Source organism: Ooceraea biroi, chromosome 6 (assembly GCF_003672135.1).
Source record: "Ooceraea biroi isolate clonal line C1 chromosome 6, Obir_v5.4, whole genome shotgun sequence".
Classification (NCBI taxonomy): Eukaryota; Metazoa; Arthropoda; class Insecta; order Hymenoptera; family Formicidae; genus Ooceraea; species Ooceraea biroi.
This window is the reverse complement of record NC_039511.1, coordinates 13,514,407-13,540,269: the sequence shown is the minus strand read 5'-3', so window position 1 is coordinate 13,540,269 and position 25,863 is coordinate 13,514,407. Positions and strand designations below refer to the sequence as shown.

At 37.5% G+C, this 25,863-nt stretch overlaps 3 protein-coding genes across 9 annotated transcripts; 2 read left to right on the top strand and 1 right to left on the bottom strand.

Moving 5' to 3' along the window:
* The first annotated feature begins 2,894 nt into the window (after positions 1-2,894).
* On the top strand, positions 2,895-13,012 carry LOC105277005. 3 transcript variants are annotated; one of them, XM_011335114.3, is made up of 6 exons: positions 2,895-3,219; positions 8,600-8,837; positions 9,006-9,160; positions 9,293-11,528; positions 11,665-11,812; positions 11,990-13,012. In XM_011335114.3, exons 2-6 carry the CDS (start codon positions 8,612-8,614, stop codon positions 12,051-12,053), a joined length of 2,829 nt encoding a protein of 942 aa, XP_011333416.1. In that variant the 5' UTR covers positions 2,895-3,219; positions 8,600-8,611; the 3' UTR covers positions 12,054-13,012. The 3 variants fall into 3 exon arrangements, with proteins under 3 accessions (XP_011333416.1, XP_011333424.1, XP_019886329.1); XM_011335122.3 differs by having other exon boundaries at positions 11,665-11,863; XM_020030770.2 differs by having other exon boundaries at positions 2,895-8,837.
* On the bottom strand, positions 12,734-16,583 carry LOC105277017 (odorant receptor 63a). 4 transcript variants are annotated; one of them, XM_011335135.3, is made up of 9 exons: positions 16,384-16,583; positions 16,132-16,251; positions 14,816-14,933; positions 14,428-14,692; positions 14,212-14,358; positions 13,999-14,089; positions 13,705-13,841; positions 13,320-13,452; positions 12,734-13,250 (listed from the first exon to the last, which is right to left on the bottom strand). In XM_011335135.3, the coding sequence occupies exons 1-9, from the start codon at positions 16,528-16,530 to the stop codon at positions 13,197-13,199; spliced, it is 1,212 nt and encodes a 403-aa protein (XP_011333437.1). In that variant the 5' UTR covers positions 16,531-16,583; the 3' UTR covers positions 12,734-13,196. The 4 variants fall into 4 exon arrangements, with proteins under 4 accessions (XP_011333437.1, XP_026825963.1, XP_026825962.1 ...); XM_026970162.1 differs by having other exon boundaries at positions 16,058-16,251; positions 16,384-16,474; XM_026970161.1 differs by having other exon boundaries at positions 16,058-16,228; positions 16,384-16,473.
* Positions 16,584-18,353: 1,770 nt separating this feature from the next.
* Positions 18,354-25,647, top strand: LOC105277024. 2 transcript variants are annotated; one of them, XM_020030777.2, is made up of 4 exons: positions 18,354-18,569; positions 18,642-18,759; positions 23,233-23,380; positions 24,424-25,647. In XM_020030777.2, the coding sequence occupies exon 4, from the start codon at positions 24,424-24,426 to the stop codon at positions 24,715-24,717; it is 294 nt and encodes a 97-aa protein (XP_019886336.1). In that variant the 5' UTR covers positions 18,354-18,569; positions 18,642-18,759; positions 23,233-23,380; the 3' UTR covers positions 24,718-25,647. The 2 variants fall into 2 exon arrangements, with proteins under 2 accessions (XP_019886336.1, XP_019886340.1); XM_020030781.2 differs by lacking the exons at positions 18,354-18,569; positions 18,642-18,759 and having other exon boundaries at positions 22,767-23,380.
* Positions 25,648-25,863: the final 216 nt, after the last annotated feature.

Here is a 25,863-nt window from a genome sequence, read left to right as displayed (position 1 = left end):
AAATGACACCGTGGGCATCGTCGAGAACGACTGGAAGTTTGTTGGGGACTGCCCACAGTCAAGGGTTAAGAAAAGTTCGTTACAGTTATTCCTTGAAGCAATCGTTCAATCGAGCACTCGGGGAAGCACTAATGAAACGAATAGTAATCCATTTAAATGCATTGAGGAAATATATGCAGAGTTATCGCTTGACTTGACAGCATATCGCTTGAAATGTAACTTTTTCAAACAAGTCTAAATAAGTACAGACGAAGTATGTAAATAGAGCGAATCAAACGTGCCATTCGAAAATATGAAAAGTTGATTATGCTTAAGGAAGGATTCTAGTATAGAGATTCTAAACCAAGATGTATTTTAGAAATTTCTTTTGAAAAACTGGAAAGAGATATTGGTATGAGGTTCCAAGCATTGTATTTACTAATATTTTGAGTCTTTAACAATTTTTTTATATAAAAAGAGTTGATCAATTCAGGTCAGTTTTATGTTAGAGAAAAGATATATAAATTGCGAAAACAATTGTAACCATAGGAAAACCCGCAACAAAAAAGAGAAAAAGATTTTAAAACATTACAGAATGAACCTCAGTTCAGTGCAAGAAGTTAAAAATTAACAAAATAGTAACATTTCGAAGTTACTTGTACAACACAATCGTATATTTAGTCAGCTTCGCAACTGAGTGAAGAAAACAATAATTGCACGTAGTTGCAAAATATAATGATTTCTGCTAAATATTACAGCGGAGAAACGGCTGTTTTATGGGTATTGGTTTCGCATTGCTACCACTTGTTAATTGCTAAATATTGAGTCAGTCGATTTTTGTTTTAGTTTTCGCAATCGATTTGAATTTATTGAAAAAAGTAGCCCGTGCAGTAGTGCAGCTAACTCATTTTGTACCTCTCTGAATAGATCTGAATTATTAATTTCTCTCGGGGAGATCACTCATAGAAGAGATTCGACACGCATATCGTTTTTCTACGGAGAAACTCAACTCCGGCACGTACCAATAGACGCAAGGAGAAACAACTTTTGATTTTCAATATCTCCGGTAAAGTAGCTGCATCTCCCGAGTTGGCTTCTTCTCTCGCAACAAATCGATGCATTTCTCGCGATATATCGTATATAAAACTTTACGACATAATATGTAGAGGAGAATCCCCTATTATGAGATATGCTCCTAATATGAGATAATGGAGTTTCTGCTAAACTAGTGAGCTCCATCTGTTAATTCCACCATGAACTTATTACTCTTGGTGTGAAATGTATTTAGTGAAAAATTCATTGTTCGGTATTGCGTTTAGCCTTTGCAAGAAAAGGTTTGTGGAATTGTGAACATGTCAAAGGAACTTAAGGTAAGTCTTTAAACCTTGTTTATTACATAATAAAGAAATGGTTGGCAATAAATTCAGTATGCAATGATAGAGTAGAATCGTAGTAACAGGAAAATACGCGATTTGTTGAATTGCTTAATTGTAGAGATTAGATTTCATGATCGCGGAACCGCTGGGCGTGTGGCTCGTATAATGAGATATTCAGGGTACTCTTAATATGAGATAATTATTGCTCGAATATGAAGATTATGTAGTGTAATAAAAAGAAAGAAAATACTACGTTAAGGTTAAAGAAAAGTTAATACGAATTTATATTACGAAGTTTTGTGTATTTAATTTTTATAGAATCTGACTATGGAGGTTAGAGAAACGAGGAAGCGTCGACAGTGGAATCGTGAAGATTTGGCGAAGGCTGTGGCAGCAGTATTTTTATAAAACTATCTAATAAAGTTTTTTACTCGCAATACTGATGTATTTTGCACTTTTAACACCGATTTCTCAAGGTATCTTATATTAGGAGCACACTTTCGCGATCTTGCGTAAAGCTCTTTTTTCAAATTTGTTTAATTTTCAGAAAAAATAATATTAAAATTAGATTTTTCATTTGACCAACCTAAAGCTTATTAAATTCTCTTCAAGATAACGTATTACATTTTTAAATTCTGCCTATAGATTTCCTTAGATTCGGCAAAATCGATATGGTATCTCATAATCGGGGACTTTCCTCTAAGATTGAGATACACAGCGTTTTAGTGCCTCTGATCTTAATTTATCGTTCGCCTAATCATGTGTAAGAGATTAGCGAAAGAGGCGTGGGGGCCAGCATCGAGGAGTTCCTTTAACGCCGATGTTTCGCGCATATTTACGCAGCCCACGTCCCGGATCAGCGCTTCTGGATCGCGCTGAATGTGTACAGGATGTATTAAACGCCGCGCGCAAGAAAACCAGATTTTCCCAGTCGTATCTCACCAATTACCAAACATCCTCCGCGCACTCGTCGGCTTGGTTTTCATACCTCGGTCGCGGTAGCAACCATGGTGGATTATAAGACGAGTCTATGGCGTAGGAATCGCACATAGAGAGAGAGCGCTTTTTGCTCGGCTCAAGGCCTCGGCGAGAGATGTGAATGAATCTAGAACCTGTTTCTCCCCGTAAGGTTCTTCTCGCACTTGCCCGACTTCTTTGCGCCGAGTACGGCCGGGCGGTGTACGCGATAATTTTCTCGAAAATAGCATGGCTAGGCGCTTTCTACCGCGCCCAGATTCGCGATGATCCCATAAAAACCTCACCATCACCATCACTTCATCCCGTCGTTTCTTCGCTTCTCGAAGACGCGGAAGTTCGTACACGTGGAGTTCAGTCTCTCCCGGGGATCTATCGTCAAGTTGGCCAATACGGTCTACAGACGACCATCGATGACGCTGAGAGATGAAATTCACAGTTGAGGGGAATGGTCGATTATCGATATCGAATTATTAAAGAAGAAAATCTACGGACAAAGAGTAGGAGGGACACGGAGGGATCGTATTTCCGCGCAGGTAGCGCCACGGGCAATCGGTTGCGCGTTGCGACGCCGGCAGTTTCGAGCGAGTCCTGCCGGTGAGCGTTCGCACGGGTCGAGCGAGCGGGACTTCCTCCCTCTCGTCGATCGGTGGCAGATACCGGTGCGTCGTTCCCCGGGTTGCCTCGGGTTCCCTCCGAAACGGAGCGTGTGATACGGACGTGCCGCCTCGTAGTGCCGTCGTTTGCCGACTCTCTTCGGTTTATCAGTGTTTCACTCGCGCTCGCAAGCGCGCGGCAAAAATCGAAAATCGGCATCACCGATGACGCGCCGCTTCGGTCACGAGACATGTTCGCGCAGTCGAGGAGCGATATCGTCCTTTGATTGAAGGCAAGTTCCCCCTCCCCCGCCCAATGCTTATCTTGGCACCTTCCATCGAGTCCTTTTTGCTAACGATTCTGCACGCGTCTCCGCGTTCCCGGAACGTATCCCCTAGTCACGCATCGAGTGAACCGAAAAGTTTATTGCTTTATTCTTGATCCATTAATTATTGGTTCTTCATTCGGCTGCTTCGATTATTGCCGAAAACATTTTTCTCTCTGCGCACATAATCGAAAACGCTCACAAAGTTCGCTCCTTCGAAGAAATGCGAGTTATCGATGATTAACCCTCGTGCAATCGAATTTGCTTCAATTTCGCAAGGCAAACTAATAGTTACAATATAGAATTGTGTAACAGCAGAGTGCTTTGTCTCTGTTCACTGCCTTTCATTCCTCAGTTGTGCTTAATGTTTGGACATCGTAACGCGCGCTTCTATAAAGGACGTTGACGTGACGTACACAGTCAGATCCGCGTAATTTGATTCCGATATATTAATCTCACGCATGTGTACATAAATCATACATTTCCAATCATTAAAGACTGTATCTATCTCCGATTGAATATCGTAATTTAATAAACTAACTGCGCTAATTATCTTTCATAATACAAATTATTAAGTCTTTACTGTAAAAAAGTCTGCCTGCTCGAGTAAATGTTGCATCAGCTTTTATCTATTAAAGTATCTCTCATTGTCGTGTCCAACAATTGCAACAATATTCCAAAACGGCGTAAAACGACCTTACATTTATCTCAAACGAGCGATGACGGAGGCACTTTTGCGAAGTCAGCCTGCCATTCTTGTGTATATGACTCCGCAGTCCGTGCAGAATATACGGAAAAAATTGAAAATTACGCTAGATACAAAGAGAAGATGTAAAGAGTTCGAATGCAGCGATACTGCCATAGCCGTTGTGTAACGGAACATCCTGAAGGTCTGCCACTCGTTGTTGCGATCGCCTTAAATTCCGATGTTCGCGTACATCGTCCAGGCGCAAACCATCGCCTCGAAAGATGCCTTCTCGAAGAGCGCGGATCGACTTGAAGACATCTCGCGGTCTCGGATTGTAGATGCCGATTCCTTAAAACTTCGTTAGTTTCGTACGTCAAGCGCGTTTGGCGTGAGAAAAGCGTCATTGTTTCTCCCGATTTTGCAGAGAACGACGAGCAAGCAACTTGGAAACACGGTGCAACATCGATGCGAAAATTGACTATAGATTATCGAGATTGTCGCTGTGTAAATCTAAGAGATCGCGCGCGCTTATATTTTTCGTGTAAAAAATACGCGGTATTTGTTTTAACTATATTTTAGTATTATTTAACATATTGTTATATCGACCAAGATTAAAATAAAATCATAAATGGTAATATCATTACGTTTGTTGTCATAACATTACAGTGACTAACGTCAATGTTTTCACCGTAGCGATAATCCGTGATCACGAAACAGCGATAGCTCTTTAGAACACACACAGCAAAACCCATTTTGCATTTCTGTTCAAAACAGTTCTCGGTACAATTTTTATATTACAAACGCAACATATATCTATGTGTAAATCTAACACATTGCTGATATGTTAATTGAACTTTATACATTAAATTTATAATCAACTAATTCAAATGTAAAAATAACATATTTTATATGCGTAATAGTAAGAATTCCACCTTGTTGACGCGGTGCAAACTGTACAACAAATGAATTTCCTTAACATTTTCCTGAAATAAAATTTAACATTACAAATATGTTCGTTTTACATAAAATTTGTTTTCAAGCATCGTAGTTTTCTAATTTTATGTTAAATTATCTATATAATATTAACGTCATTGTTTGACATATTCGCGTCATGTTACACAAAAATTTGAGTAAACTGTCTGTGGGACATGAAACGTGTTGAATTTAACACAAATTTTGTGCTGCGTATGCGAAGTACATATATGGAGTGAATTGCATTATGCACGCTATAGTACACACCGACACACGTTATACATTAAACCTTATACGCATTACGCACTATATATTGCACGTAATGTGTTGTGTACCGTCCTTTTAACCGACGCAATCGAACATTAAATACTTTCCGAACTAATACAAATATCGCAATCGATGTGTGAGCGAAGTAATACGTACCTCGGTGAACATTCCAATCTTATGCACGTGATAATGCCCGACCGAGGTCGATCATGTTGTAAATAAAAATATTTCGTAAACGATCGGTCGTATGCTCGCTCGAGTTTTATTATCGTCGCAACGCGTACTCCAGTTTGCTCGACCACGCCGATAGGCAACATTAATGTTATAAACAATGTAATTAGTGTGAGATACGCATTGTATGCTCTACAACGCGAACTCACCTATTTCAAGTTAACGGTATAAGATCGTAAACGATGCACGAGGTGCATTACAGTTATGCAGCGCGCGCCCGCTTTATTTCGCAGGATTAAACACGCCCCTTTTAACACTTTGATGGACAGCCGAGAGACGCAAAAGATATTAGAATAAATGTAGATGCCCGTAAGAATTATATATATATATAATTCTCGATATACCATGTGCATATGGGATATATCTAGAAGTACAACGCCAACATTGTTCATAATATAATAAGTGCACTGTGTGCGTCGTAAAATTTAATCAAAATTATATGGATAAATAGAACATAAAATGTATTTTATCGGTACGTATATTTCAAGCATTCAATTTAAAGTAGAAACTTATTCATTGAACGTTTCGACCTTGTTATAGATCCTTTTTAGCCAAAAACTAAAATGTTGTTAGTCTTTAGTTTTAACTGTCCACTAAAAAGGATGTAAAATAGGAAACTTTATGCATTGGCTCTGCCAATGATCGGTTGCAGCTTATTTATATTTTTTGTTTTTAATAAAATAAAATAAATTTTGCAAATATAGTATATTTGTAGTCTAAAGTAGTGCTAAAAAAAGAAACATGTGAAAATATAAATTTGATAAATATGATTATACGATTCTAATACTATCATATTTTAAATAAGGTAGTTAAATTTAGTTTCACATAAAACGTCATTCGATCGATTAACTTCGCATATTTTCTGTCAAATCCGCGAGTTTTCTCGAGAAGAGATCCGTCTGCAGCTATTCATGTAACGAATGTGTGTCGGATCAGTGCGTTCGAGGCTGTATGCCTCAGGGTCGATAGTTTTACTTTCTACGGGGACGCCATTCGATGAAGAATAAAAAAACATGGAAGATACATAAGAATTAAGGAGGAGAGAAAAGAGAGAAAGAGATACGTCACGTGCGATCGAAATATTTACCGTATTTCACGTGGCACCGATTTTATTCGACTCTGAGCGGCTCGTTGGATTTGACCGTTTACGACGTTAAGAGTCGAGAGTCAAATCGGGTCACCAAAATCCGGATTTTGAAATTTGGTTCTACATAATCGCATCAGAACGAGCTTTAACGTGCGATCTGGTTATGATCTTATAGAACTATACGTCTTTAATCGATGAAATGGCGATGGTGATGGGTAGCTATATCGTTCCTTGTTCGCAAGGACAATGGACATCTGCTCGCTGGAACGTACAGCACTTCCCGAAAGGCACGCAAGTTCTCGTGACTAGTGGAGGGTCAGGTGTGCCTAACAGCACAAACGTGAAAGCGCAAACCGTGCAAAGTGTACAGATCCCGCATATTTTTCTATTTAATATGTCCGCGTACATACATAACTGATTTTATCAGTAAACATTCGAGAGAGAGAGAGAGAGAGAATGATATGTATAAATTTTTTAACTATAACGTAAAACTTGTCAAACTATTTGAGAATTTGAAGTTGAAAATGCATTTTCAAAATGGTTAGTTTCTACACGGGACAAAATTATTTTAAGTCCGAAAGATATCTATGTTTTGTTTATTAATTTTGGATATTGTTTCATGAACATTAACCTTTTAAACATTAATTGTGCATTCCATATTTGGTAACTCCGAATTCATCGGAAAATAAGCAGGCTGTGTCGCAACTCAAGTCCAAATTGGGACTTCACTCGTTCACTCTAAAGCCGCTATGTTAACAATCTCGACCCATCTTTCCTTTCTACCACATGTCCCACATGTAAAGTATCTATACAAATTATGAAAATATGTAAAATCGTTCTATTTGCAAAAATTATAAAATAAGATGTCGATTAAAAATATAATTCCTTGCTGATACTTTTCTGTAACTTGACTAAATAATTGCCAAAAGACTTAACTGATACTTTTGCCGTTTGTAATTATAACTGATTATAATAGTTACAAATATTCGCTAGTATAGAGAGTTTCATTCGGCCCTTTCACTCGTTGCAATGCCAGATACAGTCTGTTGCTTTCTCCGCTCGATCGAATTTGCGATCCTATAGATCGCATTAAAAGCATATCTCTTTATCTTATTTTATTCTAGATGCAATGTAAAATGTACATGCATTCTCTTTAATAATAGTAAGATAACAATAACTAAAACAGATTGCACGTTGTAAATTTTGTTAATTGCCGAATGTCGTCATTGATATTTTTATCCGCGCAATTGATCGATCAATTGTTGATTTGCAACATTAAAACATACAAGTATATTTTATTTGAACATATTTTAATTTAATAATAAATAATAAAAAATAAAATAATGAAAGAACAAAATTTACAACGTGCAACAAATAATAAATAAATAATTATGCGTTTAGAATTGAACGCACGAAGACGTGAAAGACGATCGTTGATCAAACAAACGTATAGAGAAGCAATCGCGGCGCAACGCGCAACGTGGAATGCGAAAAAATAAGAAGCAAGAGAAACGGAACGCGCGTACAAGAGAGTTCGTTGTCCGATTACCTACCTGTGATGATTTTCTCGTGGTCCATTTTACTCGTTTTTATTTAAAAACATAGAACATATGTGTGCGTGCACGTGAACGACAGATGTGCGTATACGATAGCGTCCGTTCCGTGGACGAGAGCTGACGTCACCCGGCGACAAACCTTTCAAGGAAATCTGAGGTTGTCTCGCGAAGCCTGACTCCATCTTTCCCTTCCACATTTCTCTCTTTTCTTTGCTTTTCTTGCTCTTGCACGTACAGGGTGTTCCGTAAAATTGACCGTAGTAGATCTCATTGAAGTTTTAAGAATTCTGAAGCAGATGTTGTTCAGCTAGTGTAATTTTCAAGAGTCACTACAATAAATATTTATTAATATTTATGAATGCCTATTAAAAATATTTATAATTAATGATTGTGAATAATTAAAGAAAAAGTAAGGAAGAATGAACGGGGATGTGCGCTAACAAAGTTCTGTAAGCTGCAAAATTAATTGCTCACGCTTTTATCTGCTTAAATTATACTTGATTTGTTACAATTCGCACTGATATTTGTAAGCAATGTTACTTGCAGCACACTTTCACAATGCGTCTTTTCAAACGTTACATGGCCGACACAAGCCCGCAGCTTGTTTCTGCTGTATCTATCTCTCAGGATGTCGCTACGAATAGCATCGAGAGTAGTGCGCCCGAGAAACAGGAGGAGAGATCGAAGACGGACGACAGGCTGGAAGATACTCTTTCAGCTGCCAAAGAAGACGTCGATGTGCAAAAAGAATCGACTCCTGTCGATTCTATCCTGACTCGTAAAGGTAGGAACGTCATGCGAGCTGTACTTGCGATACGCGTAATGTTGCAGCACACGTCCTTTAGATAGTATCCGTATCTGCGTATCACTTTGGCTTATCTACAACAGCAAAGTAAAGTTAAGTTATATTGATATTTTAAAAATTGATCGGGCCTTCGCGCCTGCTCAAAAGGAATTTCGATGTGGGGACGAAAGATGGGTCAACGATGGGACCAGATGAAGCGATCGGATAGCTCCGAATTGCTTTCGGTATCGCGAAGACGACGACGACGATGGAGCCCACATCGGAAAAGTGACTGCGACGAAGCTTCAGGCGAGAAAGAAACTGTAAAGTCAACATAAAGCTTTTGCACTGTCAACATTTCAGCCGAAGCTTTAGATAGATGCCGCACTTCGACTGGAATGTTGATCACGTTAAGTTTTGTTTCACGTTTGATTTTGAGTTACTCATACTTTTAGGGTAATAATGAATTCCCGAAGCCAAAGAGAATCCCCAGGGTAGAATCATTGAGAAACCTCTTCAGGACCATCGGTGATCATTCCCTCAACTCTAAGAATACCGCGAGAAGCGCAACGATACAGGAAGAGGACGTTGTTGGTCACTGCCCGATGGAGAAGACTCTCAGCGAAGGTGCGATCAGGAAAGTTCCGTTTCGAGACGCCCGCTTTGAAGGCATCGATGATCGGGAGTTCGCCCGGGTTGATCGGGAAAGCTTCCTGCGTCGGAAGAAACTACAGTTGAGTCGGAGTATTCAGGATCTTCAGGAGCAGCAACGAGTTCTGGATTACATACTCAAGAATCAGGAGATTCTGAAGACGCGGCAGGGCAGCGCATTCGCGAAGGAGACGTTGGAGAACGCGGATACAAGTGCGAATTCAAGATACTCTAACGGTTGTTCATCGTCGGAAAAAGCAAAGAGCGACGTCTCAACGTCGGCTGATCGTGGACCGACTGGCAGTGCTAATGCCAATGATGTTAAAGAAAATTCTCTTTCACATTCTTCCGGTTTGCTGACTGGTTTGGAGGATCTGCTGAGCAATTTACGTATTGGCTGCGACGAGAGTGGCTACGATTCAGACAGCACGCGAGCTGGAGCAGATTCACCAGACAGCGAAAAATCGGCGGCGCCGCCGTTGTTAAAGCCGCGTAGTTTCTCGATAACATCGGACGATTATCGCGACATCAATTTGTCGCTATCGTACAACAATACCAAGCAAGAGAAAGACGTAGCGGTCGAATCGTGTTCATCGGAAACACGTCCCTCCGGAGCCGAGAAAATCAGCACGGTCGATGCGATCGATGTCGCAACGAGCAACGCTTTCCTTAATGATTCGACCACAAATCGGTCGGCACCATTAATGTTGGAGGAGGACGACACGGATAGTTGCGATGAAGACACTTTTGCCGATTTTCTGGAATATCAACCGGATTTAACGAGGAATTACTCTAAGACGGATGCGGATCTTGCGAAGTCTCGACATGATCTATTAAGAGCGGCATCCACAATTTCCACTGGACTTAACGAGGATTTGACGAAACTCCAAGTGACGGACAGTAGTGATCTCGATTCTACTCTGACGCAATCCGACGATGTTGCTGATGGACTCGACGATATTAAGACGAATGTTGATCTCGACGAAAAGAAGTTTTGTAACGTAACGTATACGGAAAACCACATAGGTGTATCTCAAGTAGGCAAGTTGCAGAATTTCTTGAAGGACAAGAAATCCAGGAATCGAAAGTGCTCCAGTCCAAGTGTACTGCATCTTTTGGAGCATGCGGCGTCTCCGTGTAAGGACAGTCCGCCGGCTAACAAGATCTGGCCCCCATTCGAAGTGACAGCCATCCCTCTACAATACTACAGCCCGAAGAGATCGCGTTCCGCGGAACTCGACACGACCAGCGCGACGAGAAACGCAGCGAAGAAAGCGTCAACGATGAGTACCTGCAAAGCCTCGCTTTCTGCCGTTACTGTATCGAAGACCACCAAACCTGTCGCTACCAAGAAAACCTTCGCGCGACGCGAGTTGAGAACGATGAAGCTCACGGTGAACTGCATGGTGGGTCTTGGTATTTCCGTTGAACGATGCGAGGCGGCTAGGCCATTCTACGTGATCGCCAAGATGGATCCCAACGGGGAAGCAGCCAAGTCGAAGCAATTTCGCATCGGTGATGAGATTGTGCGCGTCTGCGGGCGCAGAATACGCGGCATGTCGATGATGGAGGCGCGAAACGCCTTGCGTAGCTGTGTCGGCATGGTCGAACTACAGATCGCAAGGGAACCGAGCACGGTCTATGGCGAAGAGATTGGCGACACCTGGGGCGACGCCAGGACGCGAAGCGATTCCGACACGCAGATCTCAAAGAATGAAAGAATTGATTCGTCGACTTCGTCCAACGATGATGTGCCAAATTCGACGAAGACTATAAATCCTCACGTTCCTGACGAAATCAGCTCCAGTCTCCAAAAAATGACAGGGATGAAGAAATTCCAAGTCATGAGGAAACGAAGTGCCGAAGCTCCCACAGTTCGACGTGGCTCCAGTTTATCCATGGATCTGTTAACCGTTGTACTAGAAAAGGGCGCCCCAAGAAAACTAGGTTTCTCCATCGTTGGCGGGGTGGACAGCAACAAAGGCCGTATGGGTATCTTCGTGAAGGATATTATGCCCGGCGGACAGGCCGCGGAAGAAGGTATCATCCATATTTTTTCTGTTATTTTCGTGCAATTTATCTTAAATTATGAAACTATAAGCAACGATACGAGAAACAATATACAACAACAGAAGAAAGAAATTTTCGTAGCTGTTTATTTAATGTAATGTTCCAGGCACTCTAAGGGTGGGAGATGAAATTCTAGCTATCAATGGTTCCTCATTGGATGGACTGACGCACGCCAAGGCATTGCAGATGTTCAAGACCGCTAAAGCTGGCAACTTGATACTTCACGTCGCTCGAAGAGATCCGGCACATAAACGGTTGTGTCACGTAAACCATGCAGTTTAGAGTAGTGTGTTGCTATTAACACGGTTAGTTTTTGCTTTGCTCTATTAACAATTACGTTTCACTGACGATCTTTGCTTGCTTCTTGCTTTCAGCATTGATTTAATAGTCATAAATATATGAAATCTAACGAAGGCTTCTCTATGTTGCAGATACGTTACGCAATCGAAATCATATGACTGCCTCAATCAATTAACGAAGTCCACCGATGAATGAAACTTGCCGTCATCATTGTTACTAATTATCAAATCATTTTCACTGTTTAGAAAAATTATTAAATTTTTATATGAAATATGACTTCCTAGATTTCTCGATCTCTTACATCGACAATTAATATGAAGAAAGAATTAAAGACGCTATTGGATATATTACGTCCTAAATATTTCTAACATATTGATATGATTCTGATACTTTGTGCAACGGTATATATTTGGATCGTAGCAGAATCATAATTGTGATATTGACCGATTATTTTCACTAATGTAAAAATATTCCTAGTACGTCCTTTTTCTGGTAGAAGTTTTGATAATAAAAGTATTTTACATCGATGTAAGATCAAATGTGAAATTTCTAAAATCTCAAAGATAAACGCAGCCTGTATATTCCTATTTACGTTTATCTTTCATATTTAACTTATCATGTTCTAACAAACGAAGAAAGGTAGAAATAAACTTTACGGAATGATTGTAGAATCATATCGCTATTGAAATATTCGCTGAAACGCACTTCTATTTTGTATACAGAAACGTTATACTCCAACGTTAAAGCGATATTAGATAAAATACGAAAGGTTTAGTTAGTGATAGCAATATTATGTGCCTTGTAACCATGTCCTGTTAGATGTGGTATGCTAACAACTTGGAATATGGTTTGATTTAACAATATCATGGGATTTAACATATGTTTTTATTTGAAAACGTATTTCTGTCTAAATCAACCTACGAAGATTAGAAAGCTGATTAATTTCGTTCGAGAGCACATCAATTATATCCATTGTGTAACATTGTATTATAATAGTATTATAACAAGAATCAATAATCCTGTTTAAGTTATTTTGTTAAGAAATGAACGACATCATAAATGTCTACCTACAAAATGCTGTGATATTGATTGTAGTCGCATCAGCTGATATTATACGATTGTGTATTTAATAATAAATGTGATTTTGTTAAAAATAATGATGTACCTTGCAAAAGCTTGTCTGTTTTAATTAAGTTTTCTCTTGCCCATCTTACCGAATACAGTTATAATATTAATCTTTGAATTTTTATCTACAGTTTGTATCGATTCGATGTTCGAATTGAAGATATTTTCTAACTAATGACGAATAATTGCTAAACATTTCAGTTCTAGACTCAACTATTCTTTCAGCGATAAGAATGCAGTAAAGTAAGACATAGCCGTTCGTATTACCTTAAATAAAAGCGCATAAATTATTTCTTAGATATCGTAAATGATTCTTGCAGATTGTCGTATACTTACTCCAGCGAAGACTGCCATTGATAATGGAAACATATTACCTGCCGTCAATCTGCACGGTACTATACTTCTGTAAAGAATTATACTTAATAGTGATTTCAGTCTTGGAGAGAAGTTGTACCATTCCGTGGCATATCTACAAAGACAAAACTTTCAGTTTAAAAAATCATTCTTTTATAAAATTTTTAATTCATCAGAATTGAAAACGCTAAGGAGTATATTATAAGTTAGAATTAAATTTCTTCAAATCAAAGTTTAATTTATAGAAATTTTACGTATACTTCATGCACAATATTATAAAAACATTTTTTAATTTAAACATTTTTGAGGCTTTAACAAAACATTGTCATAAAGAAATAATTGTGAAAAACATGAAACACTTTATTACGCCTGATGGAATATGTTCTGACTTTCGTCCATTAATTTCTGGCCAGAATAACACACGATCATCAGTTGCAGCAATGCTCCCACAATTATAAACGTAAACCTAATCATTTCTTCCAGTTGGTCTAACACATAAACGATCTATAATATTATACATCAAAGGTATTATATGTATATCCACGCCACATCTGAAATACAATTATGTTTTCACGAGATTTATATATAAGAATGCCGTTAAATCAATGAAAAATCGAACGTTAAAAAAATGTCTTATTATGATACATAAGTAATTACTTACTCGAACTCCAGTCAAACTAAAAGCCGCAACAATAAGTAATAAAAAGCTAACTCCTACGATCCTATGCGTAGCGTTCAACATATCGACATATCTACGAAATAGCAATGATCATTTTACTAAATCATAAATTTTGTCGTTATACAGTTACCCCGTTACGCATCTTTGGTGCACAGAATTGCTTTAAAAAATTAATCGAGGGATGGAGAAACTCACTCCAAAGCAAGTTGATGTTTCTTCAAACATACGACGTACTCGCGATATATCAGTTCCTCGTCGAATAACTCGTACCTCGTGCGACATTTAGTTTTATTAATTTCTTCGTCAGTACGCACGTTCGATATTATGTTCTCGATTTGTCGACTGCAATGCCATTCGCGGGATATTTCGCAAAGGACTACCGTAATATTCGCTCCTTTGTATCATACTTACCCGATAAGCTGAAATAAGCTGCATGCATGTGCAGTACACGCTACATGCATGGTATCGACAGCCACCATAATTGATACACCCACTACAATCATGACACTGGTGTACAAAAGAATTGATACGAAATACCTATTTTGATCTATCCCGTACTCAGCGTACACTGCGAAATTTCGAGAGCGCGATTCATTAAGAGGTAATACAACATCGAGAAACATCGGTCCTACCGAAGGTATTATTATAAACATTGTCACCATACTGTATAACGTTACTGCAAATTTACAAGATATGCATAGGTCTTCAAAAACTATTTTTACGTCTACGTGTGTGTGTGTGTGTGTGTGTGTAAACATATGTTTGTGAATAGTATTCTTTTTTAATATAATAAACTCACCTGAATATAATATTGTAAATTTGTGTGCTATATTAGAATAATTTTTCAAGATACGTGCTTCTAAATCATTTGTAAATATATTCCAATGATTCTCCATGATCATGTATAAACGTCGGAACTAATGATGAAAACACAAAAATAAGAAAACAAAGAAAAGATAAGAAAACTAAACGTAAGTAGAAGTAGCAGAATTTTATTTGAATAAAAAATAAAAATTAGAAAAAGAACATTAGGCGCCCACCCAGTAAGCAAACTGTCAGCAGTATGCCGACAGATTGGCAGCAGATTCAATCAGAATAATGCAACAGATCCGGTAGCATCTGTGTCCGCATTAAGATTGTGTTCTGCCAGCAGATCCTGCTAACATGATCTGACAGCAGATTGGCGACAGAAACCGAGCAGAGCCTGCCGACATAACCTGGCGGCAGATATAGAGCAGGATCTGCGCAGTGTAGTTGGCAGCAGATTGGGAGCAGAAATCGAGCAGGCTCTGCGAGAAAGTGCCGTAGTAGTACAAATTTATTGGAGCAATATTGGTTAACAATATAAATCTAATTTTTTATGTGGGGTATGAATTAATTTCTTATATTGGTCCACTATTGTAAAGTAATCTGTTTTTTTAATCAATACTTAATTTGATTAAATGGGCAAATTTAATGCCTTCAGATTGCTTGCGGCGTGTGTGGACGTTGTCCATGAGAACCTCTGTGCCGCGAGTGCAAAAATTCTTAAAAAAATTAATATTATTATGTCAAGACGCGTGTATTAACTTATATAACTGTCAGGCTAAATCTTAACGTCGAGTAAGAACTCAACATGTTCACCACCTAGCGGTGCGGAGCGAAAACGCATATTCCAAGCCGTGTAAATTTGAATAGCGTCAAAAGCTGCAGATCCTGCTCGGTTTCTGCCGCCAACCTGGCGCCAGGTTATGTCGGCAGGCTCTGTTCGGTTTCTGTCGCCAATCTGCTGCCAACTACACTGCGCAGATCCTGCTCTATTTCTGCCGCCAATCTGCCGCCAGGTTATGTCGGCAGGCTCTGTTCAGTTTCTGCCGCCAATCTGCTGTCGGATCATGTTATAAGCAGGATCTGCTGGCAGAACACAAGCTTAATGCGGACACAGATGCTACCGGATCCGTTGCATTATCCTGCTTCATATCTGCTGCCAATCTGTCGGCATGCTGCTGACAGTGTGCTTACTGGGTGGATTTTGTATCCAATCTGTGGCCTCTCTGCTCACATATTTTGTCGAACAGATTTTGCCAATGTCTGTTCTTCGCAGGCTTGGCTGACTGGGCACGTTAAACTTGTTACCTTGTCGCGATTCCAAATCTGGTTCAATAGTTTTACGAGAAAAGCCGTTGTTACAACCAGTTGATACAAACATTCAGCAATCATTTGCCCATTATGCCTGTGTATATATAATGTTAATATCTGTGAAGAAAATGCATCTCTCGCAATCCGTTGCACGTATTACGTTTAAAGATTTATATAACATTTGAAATTTTTAGTAACCGATTAAACGCACCGATTAAAATTAGAATATATATTGAAACGCTGTATTACCTCGAATGGCAAATAACTTATTGCGATCGTAAAGCAGACTATTGATAATACACGTCTCGCGAACTTATGCTGAAATGGCCAGAGACCTAAACACGACAAAAGTATTTTATTAATGTTGTATTCTCGGAGTATATTCGCTAGCATCATATGATTCTCGTTCGTGTGGCAGGTGCGATAAAAATGACAGTCGCATCACGTTCGCATACCGATCGATTTCAGTATCGCACAATAATTCTAAGAAACTGTAAAATTATGGGATGTCACTATCGTCGATGTATAGATCGACCGCTTCCGCAAATTGGTACTATATGAAAATATTGATAACTAAATTACTACTTGCGCTAGAAGTGCAATTTCTTGCTTATATATTCAGAATGACACTTGCATCCTGATGTTGAGTGACACGATAAATAGTGAAGAGTATGAGAAAGTAATAGCAACGGAAACGAGTGTCATTCCTTTTTCTATATCAAAGAATATATCGAAGAAACTTTTCCTATTCTTTTATTCATTTCTGGTTTACGCTGCATAGGTAAACGCGAATACAATTTGCTCATTGCACTTATATTGTGCAGAGAAATAATGTTTTCGTACTCACTGATATCTATACAATAATATTTAGCAACATTATTTTTTACATGTACACTCGCCGGTAATCGTGCTTTACGTTCATATACAGGGTGTACCAAAAGTCTGGAAACGGTCGAATATTTCATAAACTATGCATTTTAGAAAGAAATGTTTCAGACAAAAGTTGTAGGATTTCAAGTAGCGCATTACATAGCAACATCAGTATGACCTTGAAGAGTGTTGTCAAGGTCATGTGAAGGTCAACTCTGTTTTCTTAAATGGAACTGCCTATAAAATGTTGCATATTTGGATTCTATGGGAAAAAACGAGTAAATTTTATCTGAAACATTTGTTTGAAAAATGCTTCTATCAAAAGTTATACGCATTTAAACCTTAAAGTAGAATGCATTGCAATTAATGATAAATTAATTAAAAGACTTTATCGTTTTGTTCTTTTACTTTATTAAATGTTCGAACTGGTGTCCATTAACATCTAAACACTTATTAAGTCTTCTTACGAAACTTTGCTCTAAGTAACATTTCTGGGGTCACGCTAGCGCTAGCTAATGGCTTTGGAGTACGTACTCGATGTTAACTGAAAGAAACATAAACTCACACATTTATCAGAAAATGTAAATACAAATCTATGCATTCAGTTAGTTTTGAGCTGGTTTTCATGCTGCTTATCAAGTTCGAAAATCATGACTCGAACGAAGAATACGTGAAACTTGCGCTAGCGCGACCCCAGAAATGTTACTTAGAGCAAAGTTTCGTTATCATTAATTGCAATGCATTCTACTTTAAGGTTTAAATGCGTATAACTTTTGATAGAAGCATTTTTCAAACAAATGTTTCAGATAAAATTTACTCGTTTTTTCCCATAGAATCCAAATATGCAACATTTTATAGGCAGTTCCATTTAAGAAAACAGAGTTGACCTTCACATGACCTTGACAACACTCTTCAAGGTCATACTGATGTTGCTATGTAATGCGCTACTTGAAATCCTACAACTTTTGTCTGAAACATTTCTTTCTAAAATGCATAGTTTATGAAATATTCGACCGTTTCCAGACTTTTGGTACACCCTGTATAAATAGTCAACTGAGCTTCTTAATAAGATAATAACATAATAAAATAATAATATAAAATAATCGTTCTTTAAACTTATTTAATTTATAGAGTTCTTTATGAATACGCGCGTGGTAGCTGCAATTATTGTCCAACGAAATATTCACTTCGAGACATGCCTACAAGTGAATTTGCGAGCACAGAGGACGGATTTTGCAGCCAACCGCATTAATTAAGAGTAATAATACAAAAGAAAATATTGTACGATATTAGCGGAGAGACGTCGCACAATATTCAACAGAGGCATGTCTCTCAGAGATAAGACATAAATCTTGAGAGAAATGAAGTGAGAATCGGCGTGTGTTTCAGAAATATCTCGGAATTCTATTTAACGATTGCGGCTCACAAACAGTGTTAATGCCTGGATTAATAGACTCTCACATGTGCATCTAAATGAACCCGATGGAACCAAGTGGGAAGGATTTTTACCACGCTACACAAGCAGCTACTATCGGCGGTGACACCACGATCGCGGATATGCTTTTGTAATGATCTTTGTTTTCTATCGTTGAAGGTTGGGATTACACTGATACATACATATTCATCTGAAATTGTAGAAATTCCATTCTGCCTAGCGCTTTAGACAATCTCAAAGTTAAGACCAGGGGGAAGCGTATGGAAAAACCTACGTGAACCTACGTTGCATTCTGAGATGGTGTAATACCAGGAAATCAGGTATGTATCAGATATGTATCATGATCAAATTCTTAAATAAGTATATTTAACAAGAAACCCAGATAGCCAAGTCTACCGAAAGCAGATGATGCTAACTATCTGCTATCAACTATTGCCAGCCAAAAGACAACAAATTTGATACAGAAGTTGTTATTAACGATTAATTCGACAAATTGCTGCCAGAAATGTAACAGAGCTTGCTCACAAAATCTAAGAACAGATTGGCGGCAGAAACCGAGCAGAATCTGCAAACATGGCTTGAAGTCGGATTGTCGACAGAAACCGAGCAAGATTTGCGCACGCGGAATCTAACGGCAGATTGGCAGCAGAAACCGAGCAAGATCTGCGCGCGCGGAATCTAACGGCAGATTGGCAGCAGAAACCGAACAGGATCTGCAGCTTTTGACAGTATTCAAATTTACACGGCTATGAATATGTGTTTTCGCTCCGCACCGCTATGCGGTGCACACGTCGAGTTCTTACTCGATGTTAAGATTTAGCCTAACAGTTATATAAGTTAATATACGCGCCTTGGCATGATAATATTAATTTTTCTGAAAATTTTTGCACTTGCGGCACAGAGGCTCCCATGGACAACGTCCATGTAGTTCACGCACGCCACGAGCAATCTGAAGTTCGAAAGCAAAATTCGGACTTCGGATTAGAATAAATTAACAATAAGAGAGAGATTATGCAACGAACTGTCAGAAAGACACATCAAGCCAAATGTACTTTAATTTAACAAACAAACAAATGCGTTCTTTTAACAATTTATAGTGTGTTAAAAGTAAACACGTGCTTTAATATATCGTAAATATGAATGGCCAAAAGCTGCAGATTCTGTTCGGTTTCTGCTGTCAATCTGCCGTCAAATGTTAACAGATCCTGCTCGGTTTCTGCCGCCAACCTGCCGTCAGAGTCTGTTAGCAGGCTCTGCTGGCAGATCACTATCCTAATGCGGACATAACGGATGCCAATTTGCTATCAACTTCTGCAGTAATCTGTTGCCAATCTGCTGGCAGATTGCACACATTTTGCTTACTGGGAATATACGCACGCGCGCGCGCGCGCGCACACACACACACAAGTGTGTAAATTCGGCCGAGCAATCTTCGCGTGGTACATCTTGAATAATACTAATGCCGGCGGTATTTGAACCTTATCAGCCCATATCTTGGAAAATACTCAACGAAAAAAAGTTTTAGTGTAGTGTTTTGAAAAGATCTCGATGTCAGCTACAAGAATATTGAATAAAAAGTGGGAGTTTTCATTTAAGATTTTAAAGTTGAGATCTCCTTCATTAACATATCTGTTTATCTAAAAACCTGAGTTACACTCTATAACTCTCATTATGTCAAGTTACAACTCTTGTTATATATATTTTTTTAAACTTGTTAAGAAAACGGTATCAAGTGAAACAATATAAATATTTTGTTAATAACGAATGAAAGTGACAACGACTATCCGACGTTATCTCTTATTGCTTTATTTCTTAATTACTTTCTTTATGCTTCTTAGATTATTAATAAGTGCAAATGCAGTTAAAATGATTAATCCGGTAAAACTACTTAATTCGAAAGTGAATTGTTTCATTGTATTAGCCAATACTAGGTCAATATATATGTAATTTTGTACAAATTAGTAGTCCTGGTGTGGGATCAGAAATAGTCGAACGTTCGTTGAGCTTGTTACCGTTCTTAGAAGAAATCGAATATTCGAGGAGACAGTGCACTAAAAGTAAAACCGTATCACATACAACATAGTGAGCTTTCTACTTTACGAACGTTTTAGTATACTCGCGTGGCATGGATAGTTTTACTACCTATTTTTTTATTTATATTAATATTGAATAAACTTTTGTGTTCCTTCCTTTTTTCTTTTTCAAAAATGCTGAATATTTTGCCACTACTTAAGATTTATTTCAACTACTCATACAAGTTTTACTTACAAGTCATACTAATTTTTTAATGATAAGAATGTCATGAAGTAAGATATGCCAGTCTGTAACACCTTGAATCAAATATACAAATAAAGTCATGCACATATACATTATTTTCTATATATGTTGTAAAAAAAACTTGCAAATTCTCATACTTACCATAGCAAGGTCGCCATAGACAACGAGAATATGTTACCTGCTGTTAAACTGCTAGGTATAAAACTCCTATAAAGAGTTATAATCAATAGTGATTTTATTCTCGGTGAAAAATTGTACCATTCTGCAGCGTATCTGATCGAATAAACGTTTGCATTGATTACGCAAATTGTTTTTACAAAAAATTAACACACATCTAATGGAACAGAGGCATGATTATTCTACTGTTGTAAGAGCTGAACCAACTGATTTCTTTAGTGGACTCAATCGACAGCCTGAGATTCTTATGACTCTTGTGTATATAATGATAATTAAAATAAAAAATTCTTACGCTTGATAGAATATCTTCTGACTTTGGTCTATTAACTTTTGACTAGAATAACATATAACTAAGAGTTGCATTAACATGCCCATAATTACGAAGCTGTATCTGATTACTTCTACTAATTGATCCAATACGTATGCGATCTACAATTCATAAAATATATATGCAATATGCATGAACCACATTTATGTTTTTTTGTGATTATAACTTTGATTTTTCGATGTCATTATGTCGTCTTCTAACGTCACTTTGCTACTTGAGATATATTGTATAAATAATTTTTTAATGCTTACTCGAATTCCAACCAAGCTTATTATCGCAGTAGTCATTAATAAAATGATAAATGCTACTTAAATTGGCAAAACCCTTCGTATGAATTTATTTTGGTATGGCCAAAGGCCTAAAGGCAACAAAAACTTTTTATTGATATCGTATTCTCGTAAAACATGTATCAGCATATTTTGCTCTTTGCTGGGCGATCGACAGCGATATAAATAACATTTGCTACATGCGCCACCGATTGTTGCACGCACGTTTCTTTTGTTAAAGAATAACCAGAATGCGAAATTACAGGCTGTCGAAGAGCGCAAAATGCGCAACACTTCTTTCCATATCGTAACGACGCATCTATATGAAAATTCCTTGGAAAATTCACTTTATGACATTAACGCTATTCTCATGTTCCAAGTAGCTTCTCATATATTTTTCAAAAGATTATTAAAGTAAAGAGAAGTAGACACGAAGATATTGGTCTATTTTAGGAGCGACTTTAGATGCGTTACGATATGGAAAGAAGGGTCCGCATTTTGCGGTCTCCGACAACCTATAATTTGGCATTCCGCTTATTCTTTAGTCATGTACACAAAAGATGTGTACATGACTAACGTACATATTAACTTCTAATGTAATTCGTGGTACGGAATCCATGGGCCAAAGATGAAAATTACAAATCAGTCTCGTGGTACGGGCCAAACGTGAAAATATGAAAATCCGACTCGTCAAAATCATATATCACAAACCCTTTTTTTTCCATAAAGTGAAACAACCAACATTGCTCACAATAGCAAAATAAATAATTATATGAATGGAAAATATAAAAAATATAAAGAAAATTTCAAAAGATCTCTCGAGTAATACCGTATCAAGAGAGCTTATTTGGAAAAGTAATCACAATTATTCTTAGGGGAGATTTAATTTCAAAGAGTGAGAAATTCACGATGGGGTACGTACTACTGAATGCAAACATTTTTCAAGTTGTAAAAATTAAATAAATCCCATTTTATTTCGTCATTTACAAATCTTTATTGAATTACTGTTATTGCTTCAAAATACGGATCGTTGACGTAATAAGTCAGCATAAAGAAGAGATTTATTATAAATCATACACAATAATTATTATTTGTACGTATTATAAATCAAGTCCCGTAAATTTTATACAGTTATCTCTTCTGAAGATTCCGAAAATGCGAAAGGTTAAATACAAAATGCTCGTCTAGTATTAGAAATGCGACAACGACAATATTGCGAAACAGTTTCAAAATTCGAGAGAGAAACATGTTCATAAAAGTGAAACTCTTCGGTCGATACGGACGACAGCTATAGTCTTGTCTGTGCTGTATATTGGTCAATGGGGCAACGATATTCACAACAGGTCACACGACGTTCGTTTAGTCCTCACCAAGAGAAATGACTCAACGATATGTGCCGACTTTTTTCAATGGTCACTTGACATTTACCCCAGTTCTTAATTTGCATAAACAGCAAATTCTATCTGTCAATAGGATTACAACATGTAAAAAACTGACATAAATCTTCTTTGAGAGAGAAGATAGGGCAAAAATAATTTTTTTTTCAAAACTTATATCATGTTTGATATATATTTCACGTTGTCAATTATGATATTTATTTTGTTCGTACTAATATTTTATTGTTTCGCTATAGTTCTCCATACGCTGCGGTACAATTTTTAAGGAATGCAGGACTTCCTGCATTCCTTAGAATAATACGTAATAAAAGTATTCCGTCGTTCGAACATTTATCTTACGGTTTGAAGGTGTATCGTGAATCTCTTCCTCGAAAAGGATGGGAGCGGCATTCACCGCTTATGTGCCATCACCGCACCTGCGATATAAAAGCAGCCTCCGTTACCGCGCGCTTAGTTTCGTTCCAAAGTGGCCGAGCTGTGGAATAACACTTTCAACGTAAGTATCGCGATCACCAGTAACAAAGAGTTCCAAAGAAACCACTGTTCTTCTTTCTCCCTTTTGAAAAAAGTAACTCCATTTTGCAAATCAAAATCTGTCTCAGTTGTTACAGAATTCATTTTGCAATGTTTTCTTTCGACACCTTTTTATGTCTTCTGCGCTTGAATTACAAAGCGAAAGAAAAGAGAGAAAGAGCGAAAAGGAAAAATATGAATATTTACACGTATATTTGTGTATTTTTATAATTATAAATTAAATTCATATAAAAGTAGTCGGTATATTTTTTTATCGCGGATTTATTGTTCTATTGAAACGCATTTACTTTACGTTCTTCATATTATGATGCTGTGCACACGTGAGATACATTATTTTTCATAAACGTCGTTCCAATTTCACGACCTCGACGATTAAGGAGAGATCGGACTAACGTGTTTAGAACATATATTCTCACTCTCGATGTGGAGTTCTTGATACTTTGCCAGCAATCCCATTCTCCAATATTATACACGGTAGCAGTTTTGTATCGCATTTGTAGTGTATTCGGTCAGCGGACGAAGACAAATAAGAACACAGTTGGGTTCCAGTTTCACTTTTTAATTTTTACGAACTCACAAGACGAAGTCGTGACCAGCCGAACCACGGCACACGATTCGCACGCGACCGCGTTTTGACAAGAACAAGACAAAATCGAATAATCGAACTATCGCAAACGCTATTGCGCTACGGCGCCACCACGTATATGGCCGGCTCAATCGTGGGAAGTTAAAAATTATGTATTCGCATAACAGAATTGTATAAAACATTTATAAGATCTCATGCAATCATATATTGCATAGATACAATAATTTCTATTTTAAACATATAATGTTACTAATTTTCGAAATAATTAAAATTAGGTTTTTTATAATATTAAGATCTCTATGTTAATTGTGTTAATTCTGTTTATTATTGTTGTTGTTGCTATTGTTGTCGACGTCATTGTTGTTATTATTATTATTATATTATTATATACTTTAATAATTATTTTATTCATCCCCCAGATGCAATTTCAAACGGCAGTGTTGGGTATATTACTTCTGGCGGTCACGATCTTGGCCTATCCGCAGAAAGACGGGCAGATCTTCAGCAACGAGGCGATACGGCAAGCTCAGAATACTTATCTCATCCCTAAGGATGCAACTATACAAAAGGTACAAGAAGGCATCGAACTGGCAGCCTACGAGTCGATTCCTGGAGATCAAAGGATCAATCTCTTCGAGATCTTGGGTGAACATGTGCCACCCGAGGTGGTTAATAATCTCCAGGCCCAGATCGATCAAATAGGTCGAAATTAAATTTGTTCTTTAGACAATCATCGTCATCGTCATCGTCGTCGTGTAAAAATTATCATACTCCAAGTCCCGTTCTTGTAAGGAGAGAAAAAGAAAAAAAAGAGAGAGAGGGAGAGAGAGAAAATGATATTTATGGATGAAATGATTATTTTGTACCTTGCTTTTTTATATCTCTGTAATATAAATTTTTTCTATGTAGAATAATTTTTCGTAAATAAATGTATAGAAAAACCAAACTTATGCGTATCATCTGCCTGTAATTTACATTCACATATTCTCGCAATACTCGCAAATAAAAAGCAACTTACAACACTCTTACTTGACATCAGTATTGCGAGTATAGAAAAGAATATTTAAAATAAAATATCAAAATGTACATTTTATAGCAAGATAATACACAATGCTCGTCCTTCACAATTTATGATACGTATCGGTAGTTTCAAGACTTAATTTCCATCGAAATCGATATATCTTTAAAACGCAGTTCGCTTCGAAATTAATCACGTATTCTCCCAAAGATTCTTCAGATTGAATTATGTATGCCGTTAGCAGTGTATCGTAGAGAAAGTTGCAGAACTACTCGTCGAAGAAGTGTACTTTCACTTCTATTCACCGTGTTGTTAACTCTTCGAGTCTGTTATTTACAGTATGGTAAAGCTATGCCGGGAATTTTAGTACAATCAAGGCACAATAGGATTATGAGATCATATTTTTCGTTGTCCGCTCCGTTAATTTTATTGTCTTATTATTGTAATACATCAACATGCTCTCGAACAAGGTCTCGATTCATACCTCTGTAAAACTTTCACTTTCTTTCATATGTACAACCTCTCGTAAATGGAATAAATGAAATAAATCTGCTAGTAATGTCATTATATAACAATGTACAGTTTGATCATTTTGTTGCGTTATTTATAAAAGCTTAATAAAAAATAGTTATTAGACTTATTGTTAGTCGACATTCTTTGTCCCTCATTTCGTCTCAAAAATTTCTTATGTATGTATATGTGTGTACTCAGTCGTCTGTATCTTTTCTAACAATCTACAATACTGCTATCGTGTAATAATGAGAATTCTATTGCGAGTATATAAGTAGGGCATATTAATAAAAATAATTACACATATTTTCATTTGTCAACATTACATACA